The sequence below is a fragment of the Amblyomma mixtum genome, chromosome 4, assembly GCF_055824585.1.
Source record: "Amblyomma mixtum isolate Tamu chromosome 4, ASM5582458v1, whole genome shotgun sequence".
NCBI lineage: Eukaryota > Metazoa > Arthropoda > Arachnida > Ixodida > Ixodidae > Amblyomma > Amblyomma mixtum.
In genome coordinates this window covers 143,937,315-143,961,889 of record NC_143015.1, presented here as the reverse complement: position 1 = coordinate 143,961,889, position 24,575 = coordinate 143,937,315, and the positions used below count along the sequence as shown (strand labels likewise).

General features: G+C 47.8%; 3 protein-coding genes across 6 annotated transcripts in view; all 3 read right to left on the bottom strand.

Annotated features, from left to right (window-relative positions):
• LOC149348566 (uncharacterized) overlaps positions 1–24,575 on the bottom strand; it is a 237,716-nt gene that overhangs the window by 48,810 nt on the left and 164,331 nt on the right. The gene's annotated exons all lie outside the window — the stretch shown is intronic.
• LOC149348569 (uncharacterized) overlaps positions 1–24,575 on the bottom strand; it is a 216,527-nt gene that overhangs the window by 81,670 nt on the left and 110,282 nt on the right. The gene's annotated exons all lie outside the window — the stretch shown is intronic.
• On the bottom strand, positions 1,541–20,781 carry LOC149348574 (uncharacterized). The gene is made up of 12 exons (XM_089586062.1): positions 20,283–20,781; positions 17,681–17,798; positions 14,370–14,491; positions 12,269–12,301; positions 10,917–10,952; positions 8,254–8,424; positions 7,344–7,543; positions 6,161–6,255; positions 4,962–5,079; positions 3,952–4,098; positions 2,864–2,977; positions 1,541–1,696 (listed from the first exon to the last, which is right to left on the bottom strand). The coding sequence occupies exons 1-12, from the start codon at positions 20,779–20,781 to the stop codon at positions 1,541–1,543; spliced, it is 1,809 nt and encodes a 602-aa protein (XP_089442188.1).

Genomic DNA, 24,575 nt, shown 5'->3' with positions numbered 1-24,575 from the left:
AGAAGACAACATCAAGCGCGTCGTTGTAAAATCGCTTTGGCTGCTCACGTAATTATCATTCACATATCTGCGCCTGTTTTTCCGTTATTTATATTGCCATTGTTGTCCTGTATATAGCTACGCTGTCATTGCTGTCTTTTACATTGCTTTGCTTTCATTGGCAATTGTACTCGCAGTCACTTCGATTCCTCCGTCAGATTAAAGGCGAAGAAAAATGGCATTTTACAGTTCTTCGAGCAGGCGGTGAACTCAAGCAACACAGATTATACTTCCCGAGAGAGAATCTAGATAGGAGCGGGAGTGCTCCATGCGAGTCTCGGATTGGCCACTGCCAGCGGTGGCAAAGTGCGTGGCAGAGTTATCGCTCGGCCGGCTGGCCAGTAAGAACTGCAATGCCCTGGGGCGGGCGTTGGGAAACTGATCCGTGTGGTCGAGTGATTGAGGCTGCCTTCTCTTCAGTCCTTATACAAGGGGTGTTCTATACTTGGGAGGACATAGAGTTTCTTACTATTACCTAGAGGGAAAGCTGGCAGCCCGTCTATGGGAGTTTGCATGGAGGCCCTTCGAGGCCACTTCAGCCACCATGGGCGCTCAAAGCATCATGGGGCGGTGAGCTACCGACTGCAGAAATACAGAAATACAAGTTTTGGCCAAAAATAATAGAAAAACAAAGCTGTTAGATAACTACGAATGTCCTAACATTCAATATCCTGCCTGTGAATTGCAACAAACGAGCAGAAAAGCATGTAAATGCAAAGTTTGCCCAAGATATGAGATGTCTAGCTTTCCTATTGGCGAAGTAATGAACACTGCAAGAGGTAATATTTCGTTACAGGCTCATTTTTAAAAGTAAATATGATTTAAAAAAAATGTTTTTGCTTAGATACTTTAAAAGGTTTTTAATGGCATTTCGGAGAAGTGAAAACATTTTATTGGCGTCGTGTATCGTCGAGTTTTCACTAGTATGGGTTTTGCACACTGCGTTCGCGCGAAAGTCGTTTGCGCACACACGAACAGCGTTTGCAGAATTAAACGTCTTAATTGTGCCACTTTGTGTTCCCGAAAAACTAAGACTGTCCCGCAACAAGTAGCTCACCGCCCCATGATGCTTTGGGCGTCCATGGTGGCTGAAGTGCAGCGCCTCCAGCTTTCCCTCTAGGTAATAGTAGGAAACTATGTGAGAGGAGGAGGAGGGATAATGGTAGAGGGATGAGTAGACGACTTGCGTTGAGGCAAGTTGCCATTTGAAGCGATTCCAGTGCGGCGGCAATGCTACATACGCTGAAGCAGTAAACCTTTTCTGGTTGCAAATATACACAGACAAGAAGTGCTCAGCGCATCTTTGCATGTTATGCAATACAATGCATGCAGGCAAGAGCGGAAGACAAAACTTTTATTCGCAGTATATTTTAGTTGCCGCATTTGCAGGCCCTCATTGATGCTCGGCCTATTCAAGCCGCCAGTGTGTGGAATATATTCCAACACGACGGTTCTTCCCGGACAGCGTGAGAGCCGGGAGGTGGTGGCGCTGCAGTCGTCGTCACTCCACTCTCGTCTGCGGCATGGCCGTGACGAGTTTCCGGACGACGCGCAGCAGCGGCACGCTCTTCCTGGGGCAGACGTCCTCGAAGTCGTCCCGCTCCACGTCGTAGGCGGCGACGCAGTAGCGGGGAAACTCGTGAGACAGCCGCCACAGCTGCAGGTGGGGACGCCCGAGACGTCAGGCGGAGCTCAAGTATAGGTAGAGCAAAACACACTGCTGGGCAAGCTGCTGCATAGCTTGTAGTAGATGACGCGCAAGAAATGACAGCACAATGGAGGAACGACGGGAACACAAAGCGCATGTCCCGACGTTACTTTTGTGCGTTGTCGTTTGTTACGCTTCATCTACTACAACGTAGATGGAGCGTTCGAGAAAAGCCTGACAATCCCGCTTACGCATCATGAGCATCTTCCCGTTTACATGGAACGCAGGAAAAAAAGGAATCTCCGGATACCCATTTAGTTGTCCTCCACGAATCGAGGCCTCCCTGCCCACGCAAACGCCCGGCCTGGCTGTGTGCTACCTATAGATTATCTTCTTTTGGTTTAACTTTTGTTGCCTTAACAGACCACCTTTTATCCTGTACATGCGTCAAATGCCCTCCCTAAAAGAATTTCATCCTCTCAATTTTAGGTGCTATATAATTAAATTCTTTGGATCTTCCCTTCTGTTACACCGTCACCATCAGCATACCGGAACGTAATTGTGTCCATAACGTTCAAGCAGAAGAGCTGGCTCTGAGTCGCATACGCGTCGTAATCTTCTTCGCCTCAGCAGTGTCTGGTAGCTCAGTAGATGCCGCACTGATATACTAAAAAGACAGAGGACGTTACACATTTAGCAAATGTAAAGTTGGAGACGACAGTTAAGCTATGCTTTAAAGGTATGAAGCGGTAGTGTAATGGGCAAATCTGAAGAAGGTCCTTCTCTAATTTACATTCGTAGATTCCTGGGTGTCCACATACCCCTCATAGTGAAGTGGTGCAGTGGTGAAGCAACGCGCCACTGCTGTACGATTGCACGTGCTCCCATCGATGGGCCATGTGCGGTCAAGGTTGCTCTTCCCGAGCGACCAATCATTAACTGCCACCGGCCATGGCGGCCAGTTTTCTACCTATCCGGTCGGCAGGTTGTGATGATGCCTCAAGGTCACGTGACCTAGGTGTCACGCCGGCATCCTAGGTTGATCTCTTGGGAGAACGTGCCTGAGCCGTGACCGTGATTTATTCCCTCACAACGCCGACACCAGGTAATCTAAAGAACGGGGCCTTTAAAGCAATCGCGTTGAAACCTGCCCGAGCGCTTTGTCCCCGTGCGTACCTTGTGGGTGACGGTCTGCTTGTTGTCGTATGCGTAATAGATGGTCCGGTTTTCCCGGAATCGTGACACGGCCTTCCAGTCCACGCCTTTCTCCATGGACGTCTGCTGGCAGGGCTGCGAGAGACAGTTTGTTGAAACGAAAACCTAAGTGATTTGAGGCAGGCCTATTTTCCTCATTAGGCAACTGGTGACGCCGGTACTAATTTTAGCTTGAGGTTAAGATCGGACCACCGTCCCTGCCTCACTTGTGATACCGAACTAATGAGATGTACAGGACAGGGATTGAGGGGCCTGAATTTTGATCAGGCCTTCTGCGACGGAAGTAAATGTGACGCCGCATCCATCTCTTCGTTGGTGATAAAGGCCTGAAGTCTTGTTTCCACTCCGAACCAGTTTCCTAGCTAAGATGTTCGCAGTCCAAAAAAAGAAAAACTGTGGACAACTAATTAACATTAGTGGTGACAATACTATAGCATAAGAACCTCGTTGTGAGCTGCCATGCAGGACCACACATGTACAGTCTTTGTCAAAAGTAACCAGGCTGCAGCTCGTATAGCGGAGCCCTTGTGGCTTTCCTAAAGATCAAAAGGTGTTGAAAGGTAAGAAGACCCCCAGTCCTTACCTTTAACGACCATTTAAGCTTCAGGGAAGCTGTAAGGGCTCCACTGTACGAGCTAGAAGCAAACCATGCAGCCTGGTTACTTTTGACAAAGACTGCACAAATGGACAAGAGGATTTCCCTATCTCCACCTTGCCACCTGCTAACCGCGGCAGGTGGCAGGTCAGGGCTATATCTCCCATGCTCTAAGCTTCACACGTGACAGGGTCCTTCCCTTGGTAGCCATCCATTGGTCTTCCTCCTCTAGAATAGGAGAAGGGACTTCTCTTCGTCCATTCTGCCACCTCCCATCCAAACTGTGGCAGGTCGCAGCTGGCGCATTCGTATACCACCGATAACATGTGGCACATCCGTGCACCAGCCGTGTCACCTGCCAGTTGTCAGGTTGCAAAGTTTGAAACCGCCGGTGGTTGTGAGTCAGGGGTTTCTTATGTTGTCGCAGAATAAAAGGAACGAACCGCCCTCGTACCTCCTTGAGGCCAGTGTAGGAGTAGCCAAGCATGGCGTTCTTCACGGGTCCCTTGCGCACCTTGATGACCGCCATGGAGAAGGTGAAGCAGACGTTGTCGGCGTGCAGGTGGCGCCGCCACGGGTGCACCTGCCACAGCCGCTGTCGCTGCATATGCATAAGACGTAAGTGCTGGTTTATGGGTCAACAGGTTTGATGCAGGCTTCAAGGATGCATTTCTGGGGGATCAGCATGAGTGTGCGCAGAAATAATCAACTGTAGTTTATTGCATAACACACAGCAGCTGCCATAGTAGTCCCATATATATTACTAACAGTTGCATCAAACAAGAAACCACACGTGCACCGGTGTAGTTAGCCTGATTCTATGATCCGTGGTTCTGCTACTGAATGTTAACATATCTAAGCAACGTCAACTCCGGTACCATAAAGTGCTAGGCCAGAGCCTCCACGACAACGGCATATAGGGCAAGGGAGTGCTACCATAAAAAAAGACCATTGAAGCCACGTTTTTCCTGTATTTATGCAGCTTCGACTTTCCCTGGTGGGCAGGGTCGCGCAGTTAATTTCCTATGTGTCTAGACACAGTTTTTCCAAAGCGGCTGATACTTTCTTAACCTTTCGTAACTGTGATGATGGTATGGTATGCGACAGTTAACGTCCAAAAATGCACACGGGCTATGAGGAACGCAGTGGTGGAAGGTTGCTTTTAAATTTCGAAAGACTGGGGTTATTTAACATGCGCTGAGTGCGCACAGCACACGGGGCGTGCTAGCCGTAGTTAAAGGGATCGATATTACAGCGAAGGAGACTCTCATGTCTAACATGAATGCACAATGACCTGGAACTTATGACTGTCACACCCCTTACGATATAACGTAAACACCCCATAGTATTTCATATGAAAATGGTAAGTTAGCAGCACCTTCGATCCCTACTCAACTTTGCCGTGCAAAGCATTCTTGTTTCACGGTTTCCAAGGGCACCTGCCGCATTCGGCAGGATACTCACCATGTAGACGTCTCTTGTGTGGGACCCGGCGAAGGGCTGGTAGGGGTTTGGGAAGCGCCTGGTCTGCAGCCCCGGTATCTGCACCACTTGGGTCTGCAGGACCAGGAACTGGGGCAGCCTGCGCACACGGACAGTTATTGCGGATTGTGTGGAGAGGAAAAAAATTGTCGGAAAGCAACAATATGCGCCACCTCTGTGCAGAGTATGCAGTGGTCACATCGGCGCGTGGGGTCCTGCTCTTGAATGCGCCTCAAGGCAATCCCAGAAGCTGAATAGCCCATAAGTACAGCGAAACTGCGTGCGCAAGTAGACTCAGAGGTTCTCATAGCTTCTGCGTTCAGCTAAGCCGTGTGTGCAGTTTCCTGAATGGGAACGTGAAAATGTTTTTGATAGCAGTGCTCAGACTTTAGAAGACGCTTTGAACATTATTCAGGCTGAGCTGAAAGAAATCAGTGCTTAGGTTTAGGTTTATAGGGGCTTTAACGTCCCAAAGCGACTCAGGCTATGAGGGACATCGTAGTGAAGGGCTGCGGGTAATCTCGACTACCTGGGGTTCTTTGTCGTGCACTGACATCGCAAAGTACACGAGGCTCTAGCGTTTCGCCTCCACCGAAATTTGACCGCCGCGGCCGGGAGCGAGCCGCGTCTCTTGGGTCAGCAGCTGAGCGCAATAAGCACTGAGCGACTGTGGCGTTCAAAGCAGTACTTAGAGAAGGCACATTTTTTTAAAGCGAATTCACGGGGGGGGGGGGGGGGGGGGGTAGTTTCGTGAATTAAAGGAAAATGACTGATCTGTTAGTCATACCAGTACCCACTAAAATACGCGGAAAGCATCATCGCTTTGCAGTGATCTTCCTTAGGGTGTTAGACACTGTCCTGGTACGTGGTTCGGGGGTTAGAAGAGGCTGCTTGTTTTGTATGACGGCACTATACAGAGTATACAGCAAGCGTGTTCACAAGTTGGTCAAAGTCCCAGTTCGAGCCTGGAAAGCGCTTCATCTCAGATCTGTTGCGTAGTTTCTGCAGTACAAATTAACCAGAGTTCTCTTCTGTTTGCATAGTGCTTGACAGCAAAAGGCATGGGCATCTGCACGACTTAACAACATGGAAGCTCGGGTTAGAGTGTACTGGAGCAGAATGAAGTGGGCGCAAGAGTTTGAAGGATCCAGAATGGCTGTGTGGCAGAATGAGCCACTTGCCTGGCCAGCCGCTCGAAGAGTCCCCTGGTGAGGTCTACCGTCCTCTGCACTCTGATGATGAGGCTGGCGTTGTTCTTCATCTGGTGCACGAAGGCCTGCGACAAACGTCACGTAAATTGAAAGAAAAAGACGATCTGAGAAGACAAGGCTGCAAGAGCGAACGGCGTTATTGTTTGCAGATTGCTAAAGAAGCTACACTCGAAACGGCCACGTTATCGCCAATGAAAACTGGAGGTATAGGTAAAGTAGATCCTCAGCGCAGGATATCATTAGAGACAAAAAAAAAAGAGACAAATCTCTAATGGAGCCGTGAAGGCGCCTCCAGGCATTGCATACCACTGCGCCTCCATGTGTTTCGCGACAATAACAGCGGCGTGTAGCGTACAAGATCGTCGATTATCGCCACTTGATCAGAGGTGTCCAGCTGTTTGAATACACAAAAACTCCCGCAGATGAAAACAATCATCGTAAGCTTTCTCGCTGTTCGCTGTAGCAGCGGTCGTCAATGTCTTTGTAGTTTATCTGTGTGTGGGCCAACAGCTGTATCTATAGGTTTAAAAAAATCCAGAGGTGCGTAAAGGAATTCAAGCCTTCTCGTGATTCTTATTGCTCCTAGAAATCCGGTCCCTGAATGTCAGAGAACGCTACGCCTCCTGCGCACTATTCTGTCGAATCGCTCCCCCCCCCCCCCCCCCCCCCCCCACACACACTCCTTAGTAAGCCATATGGCTTACCAAATGTCAGCCACGTCATGAGCATACAGGAATTCAGTTGAGAGTTTAAATTGTGGGAATTTTACGCGCGCTAGAATGCCTTCAAAGGGCTTCCCAGCGATTATTTTAACCCCCGCCATCGACTGTAGATGAAGCCTGCCGTTAGCGGGTTCACGAAAATAGACCTCCAGTTGGCGAGGTTTAAGCGCGAGAGGACAGGGTAGGGAATTTTGTTGTTAAAAAGCATCGTATGCTGCCTTATCAAAAGCCCAACATTAAGGGTATTCCACGCGCAGCTCTGAGAGCGCAGCTGTAGCTTTCAGAACATTACGCTGTGAGAAAAATCTGGCAACAGAAACAGCAGCTTTAGCAGGTGGTTTGTTTAGGGGAACTTCAGTCACGAAGCCCATTGGACGTAAAGGCGAACTTCTTTCGTGGGCCGTGCACTGAGGCGCGAATTCCCGGCGCACCTGGCAGAAGCGGATGAACTTGGTGCTCTCCAGGTGGCTCCCCATGAGCAGCTCGACACCACGCAGCTTGAAGTAGCGCAGGTAGACGACCAGCGCGTGCAGGACGTCTCCCTCGTTCCAGGAGGAGGCCTTCCACCGGAACGACAGGAACCGCTCGTGATTTTTCTTCAGGCCGCTGAACACACTGTAGCCGTCGCGGTCTGCGAGGTCGGGGCATCCGTCTGTCTTTGCCAGTTGGCTTCTAAAAGAGGCAATCGCTCAAAGCCTACCCCAGATAGCCCGTAGAGTCCACCAAGGTAACCAACGCGTTCTTCAGTAGGTTGGTCTGCCTGAATTGGGCTTATAGCATGCCCACGGTTATATTCTAGTCTTAACATGGCCCCCGCAGAGTGGTTTGTCCTGGAGATAGCGGAAGCACTTGAGCTAACGATGAAGAGCAAAGAAAATAGATATATGTAAAAGAAGCACTGCAAAGCAAAGCTTAACACGGGTGCCAGGGAGGAAACGGATGCATGTGTGCCGAGTTTCAAAAGCGTTGTTAATTAAATAGCATCTCTTTTAATGGGCGAGTGGGTAATGTGCGCGAATATAATTGTGCCTGCTTGGCCGGCCTAGCCTCTGAGAACAGGATGTAGGAAGGACGTTGCTTGAGAGCTAATTTCACTGGCGTCACAGGCGGTTTCGACCAATACTAGATGGGTAAAATATTGAATCGAGGAAAGATTCCTTTTAAAATATAAACAATATGTGCAAGTTCTAACCTCACTGATCTACACCTCAGAATGAATTGATATATTCAAGCAAAAGGTGAATGCATTTAAGTAAAACTATTGGCGTTGTCCTCAAACTACTAATCAGTGATTCAGAACACCCGTGGACTCTTGATTACGCAATAGCCGAGGCCCTTTACCTTGGATGTTGACGTATGGCTTCCCGCTGTTCTCAGTGCGCTCGATGGCCATCGGTCCGGTGTAGATGACGTGTGTGCAGTAGGTATCCAGGGCCTCCCCCAGCCTTGCGGCTCCCCGACCGTTGGTGGCGCACAGCAGTACGTTGGGCGTCACCTTAATCGGGGAGTCGTCTGAGGTCGCAGACGAACGAAAAGATTGCCATGGTTAAGCTTGTGGCTTGACACGATTAATTAATACAGAAACAATTGTTCGGATCGATACTGAGGGTAAAGCTGAGGTCTTCCATCGACAGGAAGAAAAAGTGTTTCCTGTGGATACTTTAGCTACCATGTCACGAGCTAATTTGTAGTCGGCCGTGAAGGGCTGTTGAGGCGGTGCCGCGTCCGCAATGAAAAATATGCGCCACTAATTGATAGAGCATATGTATGTGTATTTTAAACACACGCCATAGCCCATATAGACTCACAATAACCAGTACATCACCGACATACAGTTATTCCATCATTCACCACCTGCTGCTACATGCTTGTGACGTCATGCCAGGTGCGGACGACGAGCGGACTGCCCATTCCAGAAAACAGATATATAACAACTTCTAGCCGAACACTGTGCTCGGGACATCTTTAAATCTTCGACCATCGTAGTGTACGTAATGCCTGGAGTACGACTACAAAACAGCACCAGCGCAGAGCGAAGGCCGTCGGTACAGATAACAGTGAAACCTGAGCTCTGCGGAGCCTCCAGATATCATTGCAAATTGTCTGTTCGTTTTTAACTACATCTACTTCTTACTGTGCTGCCAATAGTTTACATTCGTATACATCAGCATCGTATACACTATCAAGGCGAAACAGCGCAAAGCACCTCGTCCTGGTGCATGTGCGCAGTTTGGCCTTTTAAGCATGGAATGCTTTTAAGGCGGAAGCCTTTAATGCCTCATCGTTGCAAGCAGGAGCTGTCGACAGAAATGTCACGCTTTTCAATTGGTCGAAATGGTCGTGACGTCACAGTGCGCGAATTTCAAACGGGGCCAATTGGGCTTTGGCTTCTAACCACGCAACCAATTAGAGAGATCGTATAGTGATGCTCGAAGTAAGTTTGACTGAGTTTAGTTAATTGCTTACTTAACCAATTAGTCTAACCTTTCTAGTCAGACCAGATAAATAAATAAAACGGAGTAGGAAATTGGCTGAGCTAGGAAATCGAACCCCGGTCTCCGGAGTGCGAGTCGAGCACGCTACCACTCCGCCATGCCAGCTCGATGGTTTGGAATGAACAAAGGTGCGTCTAGTGAATGCGGTGCTTTCGTTCACTCCCATCTTCCTCCCTTCCCGTTACGGTGAGGTTTAGGTGTCCACCGAGATATGAGAGACACATACATTTCCTTTCCTCAAAAACCAATTTACCGACGAGCAAGGCGTATTTGTCCGCATTCCGGATTGGTCCAAGTTGTCGTGACGTCACCGCGCGCGAATTTTGACGGGTGTCCACTGAAATATGTGACGCAGTTACTGCGCAACTTCCTTTCCTCAAATACAATTTTCGACTAGTGTCTACTGAGATATGTGAGACAGTTACTGCGTAATTTCCTTTCCTCAAATACAATTTTCATTTTCTTCATTACGGCCCCTCTTTCTTCTTTCACTCACACTTCCTCCCTTCCTGTACGGTGCGGCTCAGGTGTCCACCGAGATGACAGAATTACAGCCCCATTTCCTTTCCTCAAAAAGCGTTGCGTTCAAAGGGCAAGGCATTGCGCCGAATGGGTGGTGGCTTTCCTTGGACTCCGTGGCACCGCTACAACACGCTGTTGCGTTCCACTCCTAAAGGCGAAGCTTAAGCGTCATTAATTGGCAGTTAATTAATGCACCAACACAATTTGCAGTGAACAATCGCGTAGCAGAATGCAGCACTCAGGCTTTCGCCTTTCAACACTTTAGCCGCTCAAGTTCCTCGTGATTTTTAGCTCCCGCTGTCGGCAGTGTAGTGACGTCACGCCGAGACCGAGAGCCAACATCCGGGCACTGAATTCCACTCATCCGGGCACTGAAACGAAGCATCCGGGCACCGTACGAGATTTAACGAGACTCTCTAAGAGAGTTCATTACTTACAGCGTTCATCAAAGTTCATTTCTTACAGCGGAGGAGAGTAAGGAAATGGGGACTAAAAATGATGTCGTTGGTCTCTCAGTTCGTCTATTCGCTACCGAGGGCTAAACATATAGTCATTGAGCCGTCGGGGTGTCTCGGTGGTTATGGCGCTCGGCTGCTGACCCGAAGGACGCGGGTTCGAACCCGGTCGCGGCGGTTGAGTTTCGATGGACGCGAAATTCTAGAGGCCCATAAACTGTGCGGTGTCAGTTAAAGGACCCCATGTGGTCGAAATTTTCGGAGGTCTTCACTTCGGCGTCCCTCATATCTTGAGTCGCTCTGGGACGTTAAACCTCAATAAACCATAAACCATTTAGTCCTTGAAATCTGAATATGACTGCTTCATCCCGCACTGTTTTTTCACTGAACAGACTTCGTCTCCAGAAACTAATGGTCGTCATTACTCCCAGAACAACGAAAAAATCACTTAGATTGTGTAGTTCAGGACGGCTTTGTTTATCGAGCATTAAGCACGTATCTGTGCCCAGGAACCTGAGGTAAAGGCACTTACAGTAGGTCACCCACTTGCTTCCGTGCCTGGGCGCGTCTGCAATTGTGCGGAGGAGATGAAAATTTCATACGTAAACAATGGTGACTCTTGTAACAACAAAAACAACCAAAGACGAGTTGCTTGATGAAGGGTGACCAAATCATTGCAGCAAGCCTCAAGGAAATGAATAGGATTAAGAAAAGTGGAGTTAACGGAGCAACTCTTGCGCTTGATACGTCACAAGCATTACCAATGCATTGTAGTGCCCACTCTGTACTGGCTGAGCGAGATTACCTGGTTCGAGTCTCAAGATTTCAGTCATTTAAGAAACAAGATCATCTGTATTGCAATTCATTTAACCCTGAACTCTGAAACACAACAATATTACCCAAGTGCAATACCCATTGGCACTTGCATTCTTATAGCTTATTCCTGACACTAATGCTGGTTTGGTTTCTCACCTTGTTATTCAGATATCACCGACGGCAGCTGCCAACGGTTCTTTCTTCGCTGCTTCAAACAGAGGAAGAAGCGCCCGACAACTGAGAGTGTGTATGAACAGAGATGTGGCCAAGCGTTGATACACCCCTACTAAAGTCATTAAGATCATGGATCATAATGTGAAATAACCCAATGGATCTATATTGAAGCTCATGCAAGAATGTCAGCAAAAGCCTAAGCACAAGACTGTTCACGATGTCTTTGCGGTGCGTTTTTATACTACTATCCTGCAGTATACTGTATTATCCTGTAGTATACACCAGGCCTGTAGTAGCTTCAATTTATTTTTCGAAAATCATAACATAAATGAAATGTGTTTTCTAATTTTCTCAAACACCGTTCACCCGCGTAATATTTATGACATGCTTAGCTAGCATAGTTGTACCACAGCTGAAATCAACAGGTGGCAATGATCTCGCTTACGAAGCCGCAATGCACAAAACGCATAAATGGCGCTGATAATACGTGGACGGGAAATGTGCAGCTGAAGGCGGAGGGAGGAGAAATGTAATTAGAAAATTTGGTGGTATTGGCTAATCGACGGCGGATGCCACAGAGTGCTAGAACTGAAAAATAAGTGGTAGAAGTGACAGCCCCACAAGAAGAAGAAGAATGGTTGTTAACGCTTAATAGGTTGGCATGAAGCTTAGCTCAGTTCGTAAGCATTAGAAAACAAAAAGTGACGAATTATAAAACCGCACAGGGTGGCCAGGAATTGAAATGCATCAATTTTCAATTATTTTTATTATTTACACTGCAGTAACGTATGTTGGAGGACTAGTTCGTTTTGCGTTTTTGAGAAAGGAAGACATGGCGCTACACTGACCCATGTCTTGAACAACAAGCACTGCCATGTTTTCATTTCAATTTACCTGTGTTCACCTCCTCTTCTATTTCTCTGTAAGCTGAAATGGGAAGAAAACTGGCATTTATTTAGCAGTTCTTGGGGAACAGCTGCTAAATTCAAGCAACACAGAATACAGTTTGATAAGGGATCTGTCTATAGTTTAAGGCGGGGTGCCCTGTGACATACTGCGTCACTTGAACTGTGACGTGGCGATACATCTATAGATAATATTCCATATACACGGATGAACAAAAAAGAGGTTCAGATTAGACGAAATTCCTTGGATTTAGCTTCATTTAAAGCTGTTCTCCAGGTAAAACAACCCATCCGAAGAGACAGAACGCGACGTGTATTAACTTCCTCATCCAACGTTGCGAACACTGGAGTTCCAGGTGATCAGTTTCTACTGCCGCGGTGAAGTCAGACTAAGGAGTCATATTTCAGCCTCATAAGAAGCAGAGTGATATCGGGGCCGTTATTTCTGCAAATTAAAGAAGTACACTTCACTGAATTAAGTTGAAGAGGCCGGCGGTGGCAGACCTTTTCATTAAGGAATAAAGTTACAACGCGCAAACTACCGCACTCAAATTATTCCAGATACTCAGAAGGTATAAGAAAGTACGATGTGATGGTTTCTTCTTTCAAGCAGTAATCTACTTCGGCGGAAAATTTGTCAGGCTTTCTCTACGGGTTTTTCTTTTGTTTTTTTCAAAAGTAAAGACGAGTAAGCGTTAACCGTTGTATGCCGAACTTACTGAGCGGAGCATCTGACGAGGCAGGCTTCGCGAAGCGAAGTGGTGGTGCTGGAAAAGAAGAGCACGAAATATATTTTTGCGTATAATAGAGCGTGGTGTTTCCAGGTTAAAAGGTCTTGAACTGTCGGACGGAGAGTGTCGTTCAAGGCGCTTTGTGAAAACGTGATGGATGGCTGTGTTCGTCACAACTGAATAAGGCACACGAGAAATGACCACATCTCCCGGTAACAGGTGTTACTGGCAACCCTATTAAGTGCAGTGATAACATCGAAGACAACGTCCTAGCGAGAAGCGATAATTTGCCTGAATGCACACTGTAGTCGTAGTATGTCTGTGTATCGGTGCATGGCCCCGGCAGTCCTTCGCTTTATCTAACGCTGATCACAGAATTATCTGTGTTTGCTTCCTCTTTCGCCTGTAACACTCTACTAAGCAGACCTGGGAATTTCTGCCGTTTCGTTCGTAGCTACTATTATACATTATCTAAACGTTTTATGTAATTTCGTTCCTGCATTCCTCTGGGTTTTTTTTCTTCTGTACAGTACGAAATTTCCGCCATAGCGGATATCTCTCGTAATTACAGGTACCATCTCTTCAACCTCCTTGAGGCCCATTCGTAATTAACTAAATTGATTATCTCCCGCCTGAACCGGTATTTCAGTCCGAATAACTCAGCCTTGTACTCTGCGGTTTTTTTTTTGTTTCAATTTACCGCTCACGGAAAAACAACCCGGCAGAAGAGGTGCGACCGCAATCGCGCGGTTAAGATTAAAATTGCTGTAAATGAGAGTACTTGCGTGCTGACATCGGGGAACCTGCAATCAAATAGACATAGTAAATAGAGAAGAATTGGTTGCAATACACACAAGAACAATCAGTGTATAGAAGGTTGGGGCAGGATGGGAAGATGACTGCTGGCTATAACGCTGGGATTTTTAAACACTGGTAGATGGCGCTTAAAGGCTGTGTCTTTATTGCAAAGAATTAGTGCTTGCTGGAGTTTATCCGGGCTCAGAGAAGGGGAAGTTCGCTGATGCCTCGTCCGAGACTGTGGCAAAGTTCAAACAGATGGCGTTGGTGATTGCCGAATAGACCAACACAGTCGCGTTTTATGACTACCATTCCTTACGGGAAGCACATCATGTGGCGATCGGCTAAAGGGAAAATAGTTTACATCTGTCCTTCTTGGGCAGTGGTAAGAGGCACAATAGTCATTTGACTACGAGAGAGAGGTGGAGCTATTGTCGACATTGTCAATGCGAGGCTAACACTTCCTACACCTTCACCACAAGTGCAAGACCAGGCCTTAAAAGAGCCGTTTGGAGCGGTATTGATACGACGAAGGGTTTACGTATAACGGAGTGAACCTACCAGCATACATGAAGAACACTGTGACAGCGATGCTCAGCAGCAGAAAGGTGGCCAGCGCGGCGGCGGTCATCCACCGCAGGCGGGACTCGGCGCTGAGCTGGGGATCTTTCTCGGCGTAGGGCCTGCGAATCGAAGTCCGAACGTTTACTTCACTGGCGTTTCGTGATATATGCCGGCCCCTCAGCCTAAAGCTTGCGCAGTCTGAGCGCAATCGCACGACCTGCGAAGGATGGCGAGCAGTCCTTCGCAAACTATCACCTGCGAAAGAGTCCAAATGGTCGAGAAGACGTCCGTGGTCTTCCCGTGATCGGCACAAGCCGCTTCTTTACTTCGTTTTACCTTCTCCTTACATTATTTGGAGCTGCTTCACTTCGCCCCTACCACCCTTCGCACTCCTTCGCAACCAAGCAGATCTGACTCTGCGCACGTGTTACATCACGACGAGCACTTACCTCATGTCTGGCAGTCACTGTGTGGAGATACGTAAGCCGGTAGTTTATTCCTTGACGAAGCTGTCGGGAGAACAGGTCACTATTAGTATTTTTTTACTTTTGTGTTCTCTGTCTTACAAGTCCCTCCGTTAGATGAGGCTTTTTGAAAAATCCCGTAGTTTGTTTTTGTCAACATGCATACAAAAAACGAGGTATGCATTCCCGACCTCTTCGCTACGACGTCTAGAATAACTGACGTCCCGATTAGTGCTATGTTGTCTAAGTCAAGAAGATTACAAGTAACGTTAGAGTGTGAATTATTGCTTTCAGCTGCGTACTACAGCAGTGCTGTAAAATTAATAACACGTCTGAGGACAAAGTATATGCTGCATGGACACATCTTCATTGGCATACTGCAGTGGATTTAAATTATCTTTCAGGAAACACTTAGTGGTCCTTCCTAAACACAGCAAAAACAACAGACAGTAATTGGCCGGTGCAACTCGTGCAGTTCGCTCTTTTACTTGAAAATAAAAAATACGCGCATATGTCGCATTGTTGTCTAATGCACAGCGAGAAAAAAAATCTCCCAGACTTGTGGCCCTCTTCAGGGGGCGCTGGGGCGACAGGGAACCATATCACCATCAATATCAGCACTCCAGCGGTTACGACACTTTTAATGTCCCCATTCAATACAAATTGGAATGCTTCAAGAACAATCCTCTCTAGTTATAAGCCGGATTTGATGCAGTGCCAAAAAGGTAAACGACTGCTCGCCCATTGTGCCTGTCCTGCGCCAAACACGACGACCCCCTCCCAGCTGACTTCCTTGAAATTTCTTTGAACACCGATGTCCGCAGTGGGAGGGAAGAAACCCCAGACGAGTGCTCGAACCAAACCTCCCTGTGACTGAAACCCGGATGTACTGGGCAATAGTGATTTGTTTCTTAGCCGCGTAGCGAAGCACTTATGGCAGCCCTTCAGCTCTGAATGTATGTAAATTAGGGTGAATCTTTGTCCTCACTTTTTGACACTTTTCGGTCTTTAGGAATGCCGTAAAGGCTCAGTTATGCGGTTGAGAAGCGAGAACCTGTTGCTCAGTTACATTTGCAAAAGGAAGCACGTATAAATGCGGATCATTGCTAATGATGAAGGTTTATAGTACATACAGTGGCATATGAAAACCCTTGGGGCGTGTTGATGGCACTAGTAATATAGAACTCAAAGTCCCTATCTCATCTCTCCGGCTGGCTATCGGCTGCCTCGTGTACTATAAAGTGAAACAGCGATGTGTCTATGAGGACAAATTATGGACAACAAATGCTATCCTATCAACTACCAAAACACCTCACTATACTGCAAAACAACAACGTTGATTTAAGTGTCATATCTTCTAAGGCCCTTTTTGTACATTATGTCAAATCACGTTTATAACTTTTTTTCCTTTACTCCGGCTTATAACAAGAGAGGATTGTTCTTGAAGCCTTCCAATTTTTTTTATTTTTTTTTTCTGCCGCCGCAGTAGCTCAGCGGTTACGGTGCTCGGCTGCTGGACCGAAAGACGCGGGTTCGATCCCGGCCGCGGCGGCTAGAATTTCTTTGGAGGAGAAATTCTAGAGGCCCGTGTACTGTGCGATGTCAGTGCACGTTAAAGAACCCCAGGTGGTCGAAATTTCCGGAGCCCTTCACTACGGCGTCTCTCATAGCCTTAGTCGCTTTGGGACGTTAAACCCCATAAACCAAACCAAACCAAACCAAACCATCCTTTCTTTTCTTGGTTTTATTAACTGTGTATCTATTCCTGTTTTCTTTTGTCAGAGTGTTATTTTTGTATAAACATGTAATATTGTCTTTGTGAAGTACGCTTGTGCCGTGCCAGGAAAGAACCCTGTGAAAAGAAAAACCCTGCTTGCCGATGTCTGTGTACCAGGGGTCGAGGGCCTGTCAAGCTTTGTGGCTTTTTCCCTCGACTCCTTTTCATACCTATAGGCATGAATAAAGATTATTATTATTATTATTATTATTATTATTATTATTATTATTATTATTATTATTATTATTATTATTATTATTATTATTATTATTATTATTATTATTATTATTTTACCATTATTATTATTATATAGCTAGAGACATTCGTTTGGGCTAAGCCGATTTTACCCAATTCTTGCACTGAGACTACAGTTCCTAACAAGTGGGTTAAGACATATTTCTTCCCGCAAATTCCACTCCTAGGATTTCTTCCGCAAATTCCACATCACACAGTACACGGGCCTCTAGTATTTCGCCTCCATCGAAATTCATGGGAATTTTGACATGGTTTAATTCCCATGTTCAAACGAGTCTGGCCCTTTGATTTCATCTGCTTTGCGTGACCGCGCAGAGGATAAGGTACGCAGAGACAAAGTGTCCCGATGTGACGCATTACTGCCCTGTGTTCACCGGCTGACCCAAAAGATGGAGAAATTGTAAACGAGGGCGCATTTGCAATAGTGCTACTGCATGAACCTCTTATGAAGGCAAGCACCTGGTCATATTCTGCGTTCTCTTTCCACGCGTGGCTATGTCTTTAGGCTTAACATCTCAGGCTTCCGCCGCAGCAATTTGAACAAATCTCTGTTCGGTGAGCGAAGACGGTGGACAAAGAGGCTAGTGCTCAGCTGAAGTCTACTGGCTCGGAATGGTTCTATTCACGCATCTAGGCTATCTCTCTTGACTGCTGAATCCTGGCGTGTAACGACCGTACACTGGCCGTAACGACCACCTTGAAACGCCACAGACGCTGTGGTACATGCTTCTTCCCGGCACACGTGATGTGGAGCAGCCGTGGGCGGTAGCCGAGACAAACACAGCAGAAAGGACGAGGAAAAGGCGGCTCACCTGAGCTGGTAGACTAGGCAGGTCCAGGTCGGGTGGCGGCAGGCACGAACAGTTAGCACGAGCGTCTTCTTTCCCTTCTTCTTTTCATCCCACGCAGAGGATGGTGGCAGTGGCGACACTAGGGGGGTACGAGGGGTGCGGTTTTATGGTTGGCCTCAAATAAAATGGCCCATACCCACTGCGGGGGAGTGGTCAAGACACAAGCGGTGAACTGCTGGAAAGAAGAACGTTTGTAGAGGAGGAAAAGGAGTAGTAATAGGGTATAGGTTGCGGAGGTGGCGGGGTGTAGCCATAGTTCGGGGCGAAGGGGGGGGGTGACTACGGTCGCTACTTTGCGCTTGTCACCAGAGAATTTTTTTTTTAACATGACAGCGTTCATGCTGCCGTTCTGCAGAAAATTTGACGTTCGGAAAATCCCAATAGTTTCAAATGTCCAGCGTGACGGATGGCAACCTGTCTACCGGATTGTGAGGAAAGTGCCCACCGTGGCAGGTGGCGGTTAATTAAATGATTGGTCCAGAGAGGTCGCTCGGGGAGAACAGACTAGGTCTCACAAGCCCCGCCAATGGCTGTGATTGAAACAGCCACCTGCAGGGGCAGTGGCGCATCGCTTAACCGCTGCGCCACGGCGCCAGGAGGGGTATGAGGACTCCCAGGGATCTATGAATGTTAAGTAGAGAATAACCAATTCCATACATAGACTTTCACGTTTGCCTTTTTGAGCGCATCCATATTGTTACGGTGCATTGTATTACGGTAATATTACGGTATTACGGTATGATACGGTAGTATTACGGCAATAATATTACCACTGTACTGTGGCAGCAGCATTCTGTATGGTCACCAATGCTTGCTGGTGACCAAGAAAGAATATCTACTATCGTTAATCTTTTTAGTGAAGCGGGCCCTCAGCACAATTGTGCGGAGGGTCGTTTCGGTCACGGTCAGCTCACCAGTCTCTCTCCTCTGGTCGACACATTTGCGGTACGGTCGTACCCAGCAGAGTTCGCGCCATGAACGAATACTTGTTCCGTAATAAACTTATCTGGTCGACTCCTCACCACCTCGGTGGGCAGGTCCACCCTTTCACGAACAGCCGACCCGCAAGCCACCAACACCCTGCTCCTGACTGGGATTCTCCCCACCGCTATCCGCTCGCACCTTTCTACGGGCCCTGCATGACCCTCGTCACGTGACCTCTTCGTCGTCTTTATTTTAACGCGACAGCGTCAAGGCTTCAGTTGCGCGGAAAATCCGGCGTCCTTAGTGTCGTCGGCTTTGTGAGAGAAAATGGGGTGGCGAATGGTGGACCAAGTAGTCATGCCCCGGCGAAGCAACCTAAGTGGGCAACCTAGGTCACGTGACCGTGTGGCGTCATCACAACATACCCAATGGATTGCGAGTAAACTCACCGCCGTGGACGATGGAAGTTAAATTAATGACTGATCGCGACAGGTAGCCCGGGAAGAGCAACTTGGGTCGCACAAGCCCCACCGGTGGCAGTATCTGCCATTGCAGGGCAGTGGCGCATCCCTTAACCGTTGCACAAGGAGTGGTACAAGGGCTCCCAGGGATCTATGAATGTAAAGTTGAGAGTGACCAGTTCCCTATATATGGTCATTAGCTTATTAACCCCATCGCTTTATGCCCTTCAGGCGGAGTTTAAGTGTCCCCTCCAGCTTTTGCCAATGTCTGTGCTTGTGTACATTCCTAACCTTCTGCATAAAACAAAAAATTTAATCCCCCATGTTATTGCTTGGGTCGTCGAGTATTGTTCTATGTGCTCGATGAATATGTACGTACTGACCCACATAACCGTTACAAGAGAAAAAATAACGTAAACACAAAACTACAGGCTCAAACGTAGCTTTAAAGCGAACTGCTGATAATGAAGAAAGAAAATACCAAATTAAATGGAAATAAGCGCGCAGAGGTCATGCTGCATACCTGCACATTCTCTTTAATCAACGTTATTTAGACTGCTTAGAATGCGCCACAGTCATGAAACACACATCAACTGAATGTGCATGCACAAATCAGATGTGCAATGCAAAACTGAGTCTTTCTCGCACACCGACCAACTGTAGAACGCGTTAATGTCTTGGGGCAGGGCGCTGATATTCCGTTATTAATGCAGGACTGACAGGAGGCAAACAGTCTCCATTGCAAGTGCGATGTCATACACGTGTACGGCACAGGACATGTTACAAGTAGATAACACATGTTACATGAAGACAAATTAGTTCTCCTGCAGATTGTACCACTGGATGGATGCCAAGGGCAGACAGCCGATTAGCGACCACACAGCAGCACTGGCGCTGCCTCGCATCTTCTTACGCGCCAGCGAGAGTTGTCGGAACTGTACTTGTAGATGCTTCCAAAGTAGGTCTACTGGAGGCGACTGTAGGCGGCAAGTATGTATAGTTGTCCGTTACCAACAAAAGATAGTGGCTGCATCTGTCCACAGGGGCCGAGCTGTTCGCCTGCGGAGACAATGAGCTGCCGGCGGTAGTGTCAAAGTAGGCCAGGCGGTTGCAGTAGACTTCGTTGAGAACCCGGGACGGCCCCTAGGCGTCCCTACGGCCGCCCCATATGTACATACGGTCTCCAATGGCCGACGCGGAGTGGAAGCATCGCGGCCGTGGGGGCGGGCCCTTGGCGTGCAGGTGCTGCGGCAGCGTGCTCTTCAAGTCTAGGATGCGCACGTCTTGCGAGGAATCATCCGCGTCGATGGCGCCTATGATGCTAGCACAGCTGCAGTCACGCGGGCATGGCAGTTGGTCGCATACCTTGGGACGGCTCGTGTTGTAAAAGCAGTACATGACACTGCAGGCCCCGTTGCCATCGTGGCCTCCCCAGAGGTAAATGCTGTCGCCATACGCCACAACAGTGTGACCGCACCTATGGAAGGGCTCGCCTTCAGGGTGTGATTCCTTCTGGCTCGGTAGGCAGCGCAGCGATGCTGTGTCGAGAACCTGGATGTCAATGGGATGTCTGATGATGTAGTCATCACTAGTGAAGTAGCCGCCATATGAATGCACCTTATCGTCGACGGCGGTGACCATGTGGTTCACGCGGCGATGTCCGCCCTCCAGTCCCATCGTCCACATTTTTCCCTGACCAATTTGAGCTTTCTAGACTGCTGAGCCATGGACGAGCTGGCGTTCGGAATCCGCTCAACATGTCCTCTTTCCTCGGCGTGGCCTTGATGTCGATACCAATCGGTGCCCTGCCACTGGCTTTCCAAATGTTCACTCCTTTACCTCTATGTCCCCAGGTAGCACAAGAGGGTTCTCGCACAGCATCCGCCCTCACTGTTGGACCACGTTCCTACGTGGCACTCGCGGTACTACTGGACATACTATGTCCGCCACTATGGACGAGGGTGGCGCTGGTGAACACTCTCAAGGTTCGGTTACATTACACATAATTACCACCCAAAAAGTAGAAGACTGGACAGCCGTCGCCGTAGCTCACTTAGTAGAGCCCCTGGCGCGAAATTTGGAGGTCGTAACTTCTGATACCACCGGGGCCATGTGGTTGTTTTTTCTTCAGCTTTTATTAATCTCCCATTAATGAAATCTACAAATAAAAAAAAACACCTCCCCTATGCTCCTTGGTTTCGGTGATTGTTAACTTCCGTCATGGACGTCACAACGATTTCCTCTTTCCATACCCTTGTCTTCCAAAGTGTTGTGTGATGCTTGGCTGATACCGCCGATACTCTTTGGAATAATATCGCCCTTGGTTGAGAAGCAGCGACGGCGTTCTTGAGTGTTAATAGACGTTCTTAACATATCGGAGACGTACTAGCGGAGACGTATACCGGTTTACCGGACGACGCCTGCGCATGCGCTGTGAGATGGGTGGGGCCAGTGCGCGTACGCAGCCGGAGTCCGGTAAAGCGGTATACGCCTCCGCTAGTACGTCTCCGATATGGGGAGTGGGCGGGGGATAAACGCTGGCTAATGACATACTAGTCAAAATCAAGAGGAAGAAGTGGGCTCGGGCATGTCATGTAATGCGAAGGCAAGATAACCGCTGGTCCTTAAGAGTAACGAAGTTGATTCCAAGAGAAGGCAAGCATAGCAGGAGGCGGCAGAAAGATAAGTGGGCGGATGAGACTAAGAAGTCTGCAGGGATAGAGTAGCCGCCGCTGGAAAAGTACAAGGTTAATTGGAGAGACATAGGAGGGGCCTTTGCCCTGCAATGGGCCTAGTATTTATGATGATGATGATACAAAAGTCCAACCTCAGCCCGTTTCAAGGACTTATGATTACGTGCCGACATCAGTGAACCCTTGAAAAAAGGACAACAAAAACGGCCACAGTGAAGCAGAATGGCTTGAAAAACACTGAGCATCAAGAAAACAAGGTGCGTGCATGTGTGCATGAGCATGTGTGCATGTGTACAACGCGTGTGCATGTTGATTCAGCTAAACGTTTCTCATATCTCTGAACTTTATAAGGCGCAGCTTTTATGTATGCCGCGCTTCGGGAAGACGCGGACGGAGGCATTGAACTGACGTCTATGTAGAGGGAAGGCCGACATTAATGTAATGTCACTGCTTTGCTTCCCTCGCGAAAAAATAGTAAGCGGCAACATTCCACGAATTTTCGATTTTTTTTCCAACACTCCGACTTGAACTTCAGATGATAGGAAAGTGGAATGTAGTGGGTTTCCTCGATTTAATTTTCCTTTGGTAGTTTTTGCTTTCCACGAGCGATAAATGTGCGCTAGCAGAAGAAATGAAAGAAATGTCAGCCTGATATTTGAGTGTCGTAATTCTTTTTTATGTTCCTTTCCGCAAAAATCTGACGACGTTGCTTTACTATACTAGTGGAAAAGGCCGGCGTTAATGACAGCTACATATATAACTTTACTCATTTCTTTTTAACTTACAAAATATTCGTTCTTTTAGAAAGCAGCCTCTTTATCATTAGGAACGGCCGAAACTTCAACCTAGCCTACCAGTTTTAGTGTTCTTTTGCGCTGGCGTCCTGAGTGCCACAGACACTTCGAAACATTGCGGCAACTGCATCGGCGTACCGGCGTAATGATGAATGCGGTGATGGCGATGTTCAGTAGAGCGCCGAGCGTAGTTTCTTAATGCACGATGTTCGGACTGCGACATGGTAGTCGATGCTTTACGATCAAAGCAGTGCACCGGAATTGTTTTAAAGTGGCTAGGCTTTCAATGAGGTTCAGATTTAATTTCACGGATAAATACCCTTCGCAGCCAGACCGCTAAAATAGCTGCCGGCTGCCGACATTTAAACTTCGTAATGGAGTACAATTCTGCGCGTGGGAGGCTAAAACCCGAAAGCTCACTCTTTCTCATCCCTCTAGTACCTCGTGGTCATCTGGGTGTGGAGAAAACCTGGCATACCGTTGTGCCATTACCTTCGGGTTATATGAAATGCCATGAAGCTGAGGCATATCTTCGGTGTTTTTTCTTTCCCGCCTAGCATTTTCCACCCGCTTGGGAATTGCTTTCCAACATTTTCTGCAGCAGGAACTCGACAACTGCACTGGGCACGTCGGTCGAATAACCTGCATTACTCAGGCAAATGACCTGCTGACTAAGCATGTCATTCACATCATGCGGGATACTTTTCTGCAGGGCATTGTTCGAGCAAAGACTTGTTATGCCTGTCGTGACAAGCTTAGAGTGCGATGAGACATGTTGAAAATGCGCGTTCTTAGGTCTAGGTGAGTAGTTCCAGCAGATACGGCATTTGTGGAACGTTGGCTTTAAGTCTACAATCCGAATCTCATTATCACTTGGCATTTCGCGTGAAAAATTTCATTGCCCCCGCGCAAGCATGAGAGACATTCAGCACATTGCAGAAAATGATTTGAAGTGAGTCACCAGCTGCGAGCTTCAAGATGATTAAAAAATGAGCAGACGCTGAGGCAGCGATCAAATATCGAGCGTTAACACACTTAACATGGGTCGCCTGTTCAAATCCCTGCCGCTAGCTAGACTATAACTTAACTAGTTGGTTTATTCTACACGAAAAGCGAAATTGTATGCCTCCACTCCGAACACTCTGCGACAAGCGGTTTAGCCGCAATTTTCACATGAAGATTCGTAAAGACGTACAATGGGGGACTTAGGTCATCGGTTCGAATCCCTGCCACGAGCTTGGCTATAACTTAAGTTCATGCTACACGAAACGTTGAATCGTAGGACACCATCCCGAAAAATCTATGGCGAACGGTTCGCCGACAAATTTTACACGAATGTCGGGACTAAGTGGCCCGACTTTGACGCCTGCAAGTCAGGGATATATACATACCGGATCGACGTAGTTTATATTCGAGTTGTGGTGATTGGGTATCACGCTGCTGCCTGTTATTATGTATTACATTATGTAACCACCTTGGTTACCATAGCAGCCACTGGGATATAATTTCGTTGCTATGAAGGCCGCCATCTTGGATTCTATACGTGGGTCGGCATAGCTCGGAGGCTCGAAGCGCGACCAATACAGCTAACGGTCTACAAATCGTCTTCGTATTCAAACACACGAAGAACGCGCTCGGCAGTTAGGCTGCATCGAATAGAGTTGTCAAACGACAACGAATAAAACACTAAAAACTCAACGGAACCGCCCACAGGCACTCCACCTTTGTTCCGAAAAAGATCAGCACCTGTCTATACTATCAGTTGCCGCACTTTACATAATGGTTCACCATCGGAAATGGAATTAAACCTCTCTTCCATATGGACTAAGTGCTCCGAGGTTGCACCAGCCATGCTCTCAATTCATCTACCACACTTCTAAGGTTACGAACGCGGAAGGGTCATCTCCCGTGAGCATGTTCAAACAGCGCGGCAGAAATTGACCCAGCAGCTCCTGCAAAGATCCTCCCTCGGTTATGATGACCT

Coding starts and splice junctions, on each gene's coding strand:
- LOC149348574 (XM_089586062.1), bottom strand. CDS start 20,781: ATGGGACTGGAGGGCGGACATCGCCGCGTGAACCACATGGTCACCGCC. Junction 10,953..12,268: donor AGAAGAGGAGGTGAACACAG/GTAAATTGAAAT, acceptor GCACAATTGCAG/ACGCGCCCAGGCACGGAAGC. Junction 6,256..7,343: donor AGTTCATCCGCTTCTGCCAG/GTGCGCCGGGAA, acceptor CGTTTGTCGCAG/GCCTTCGTGCACCAGATGAA.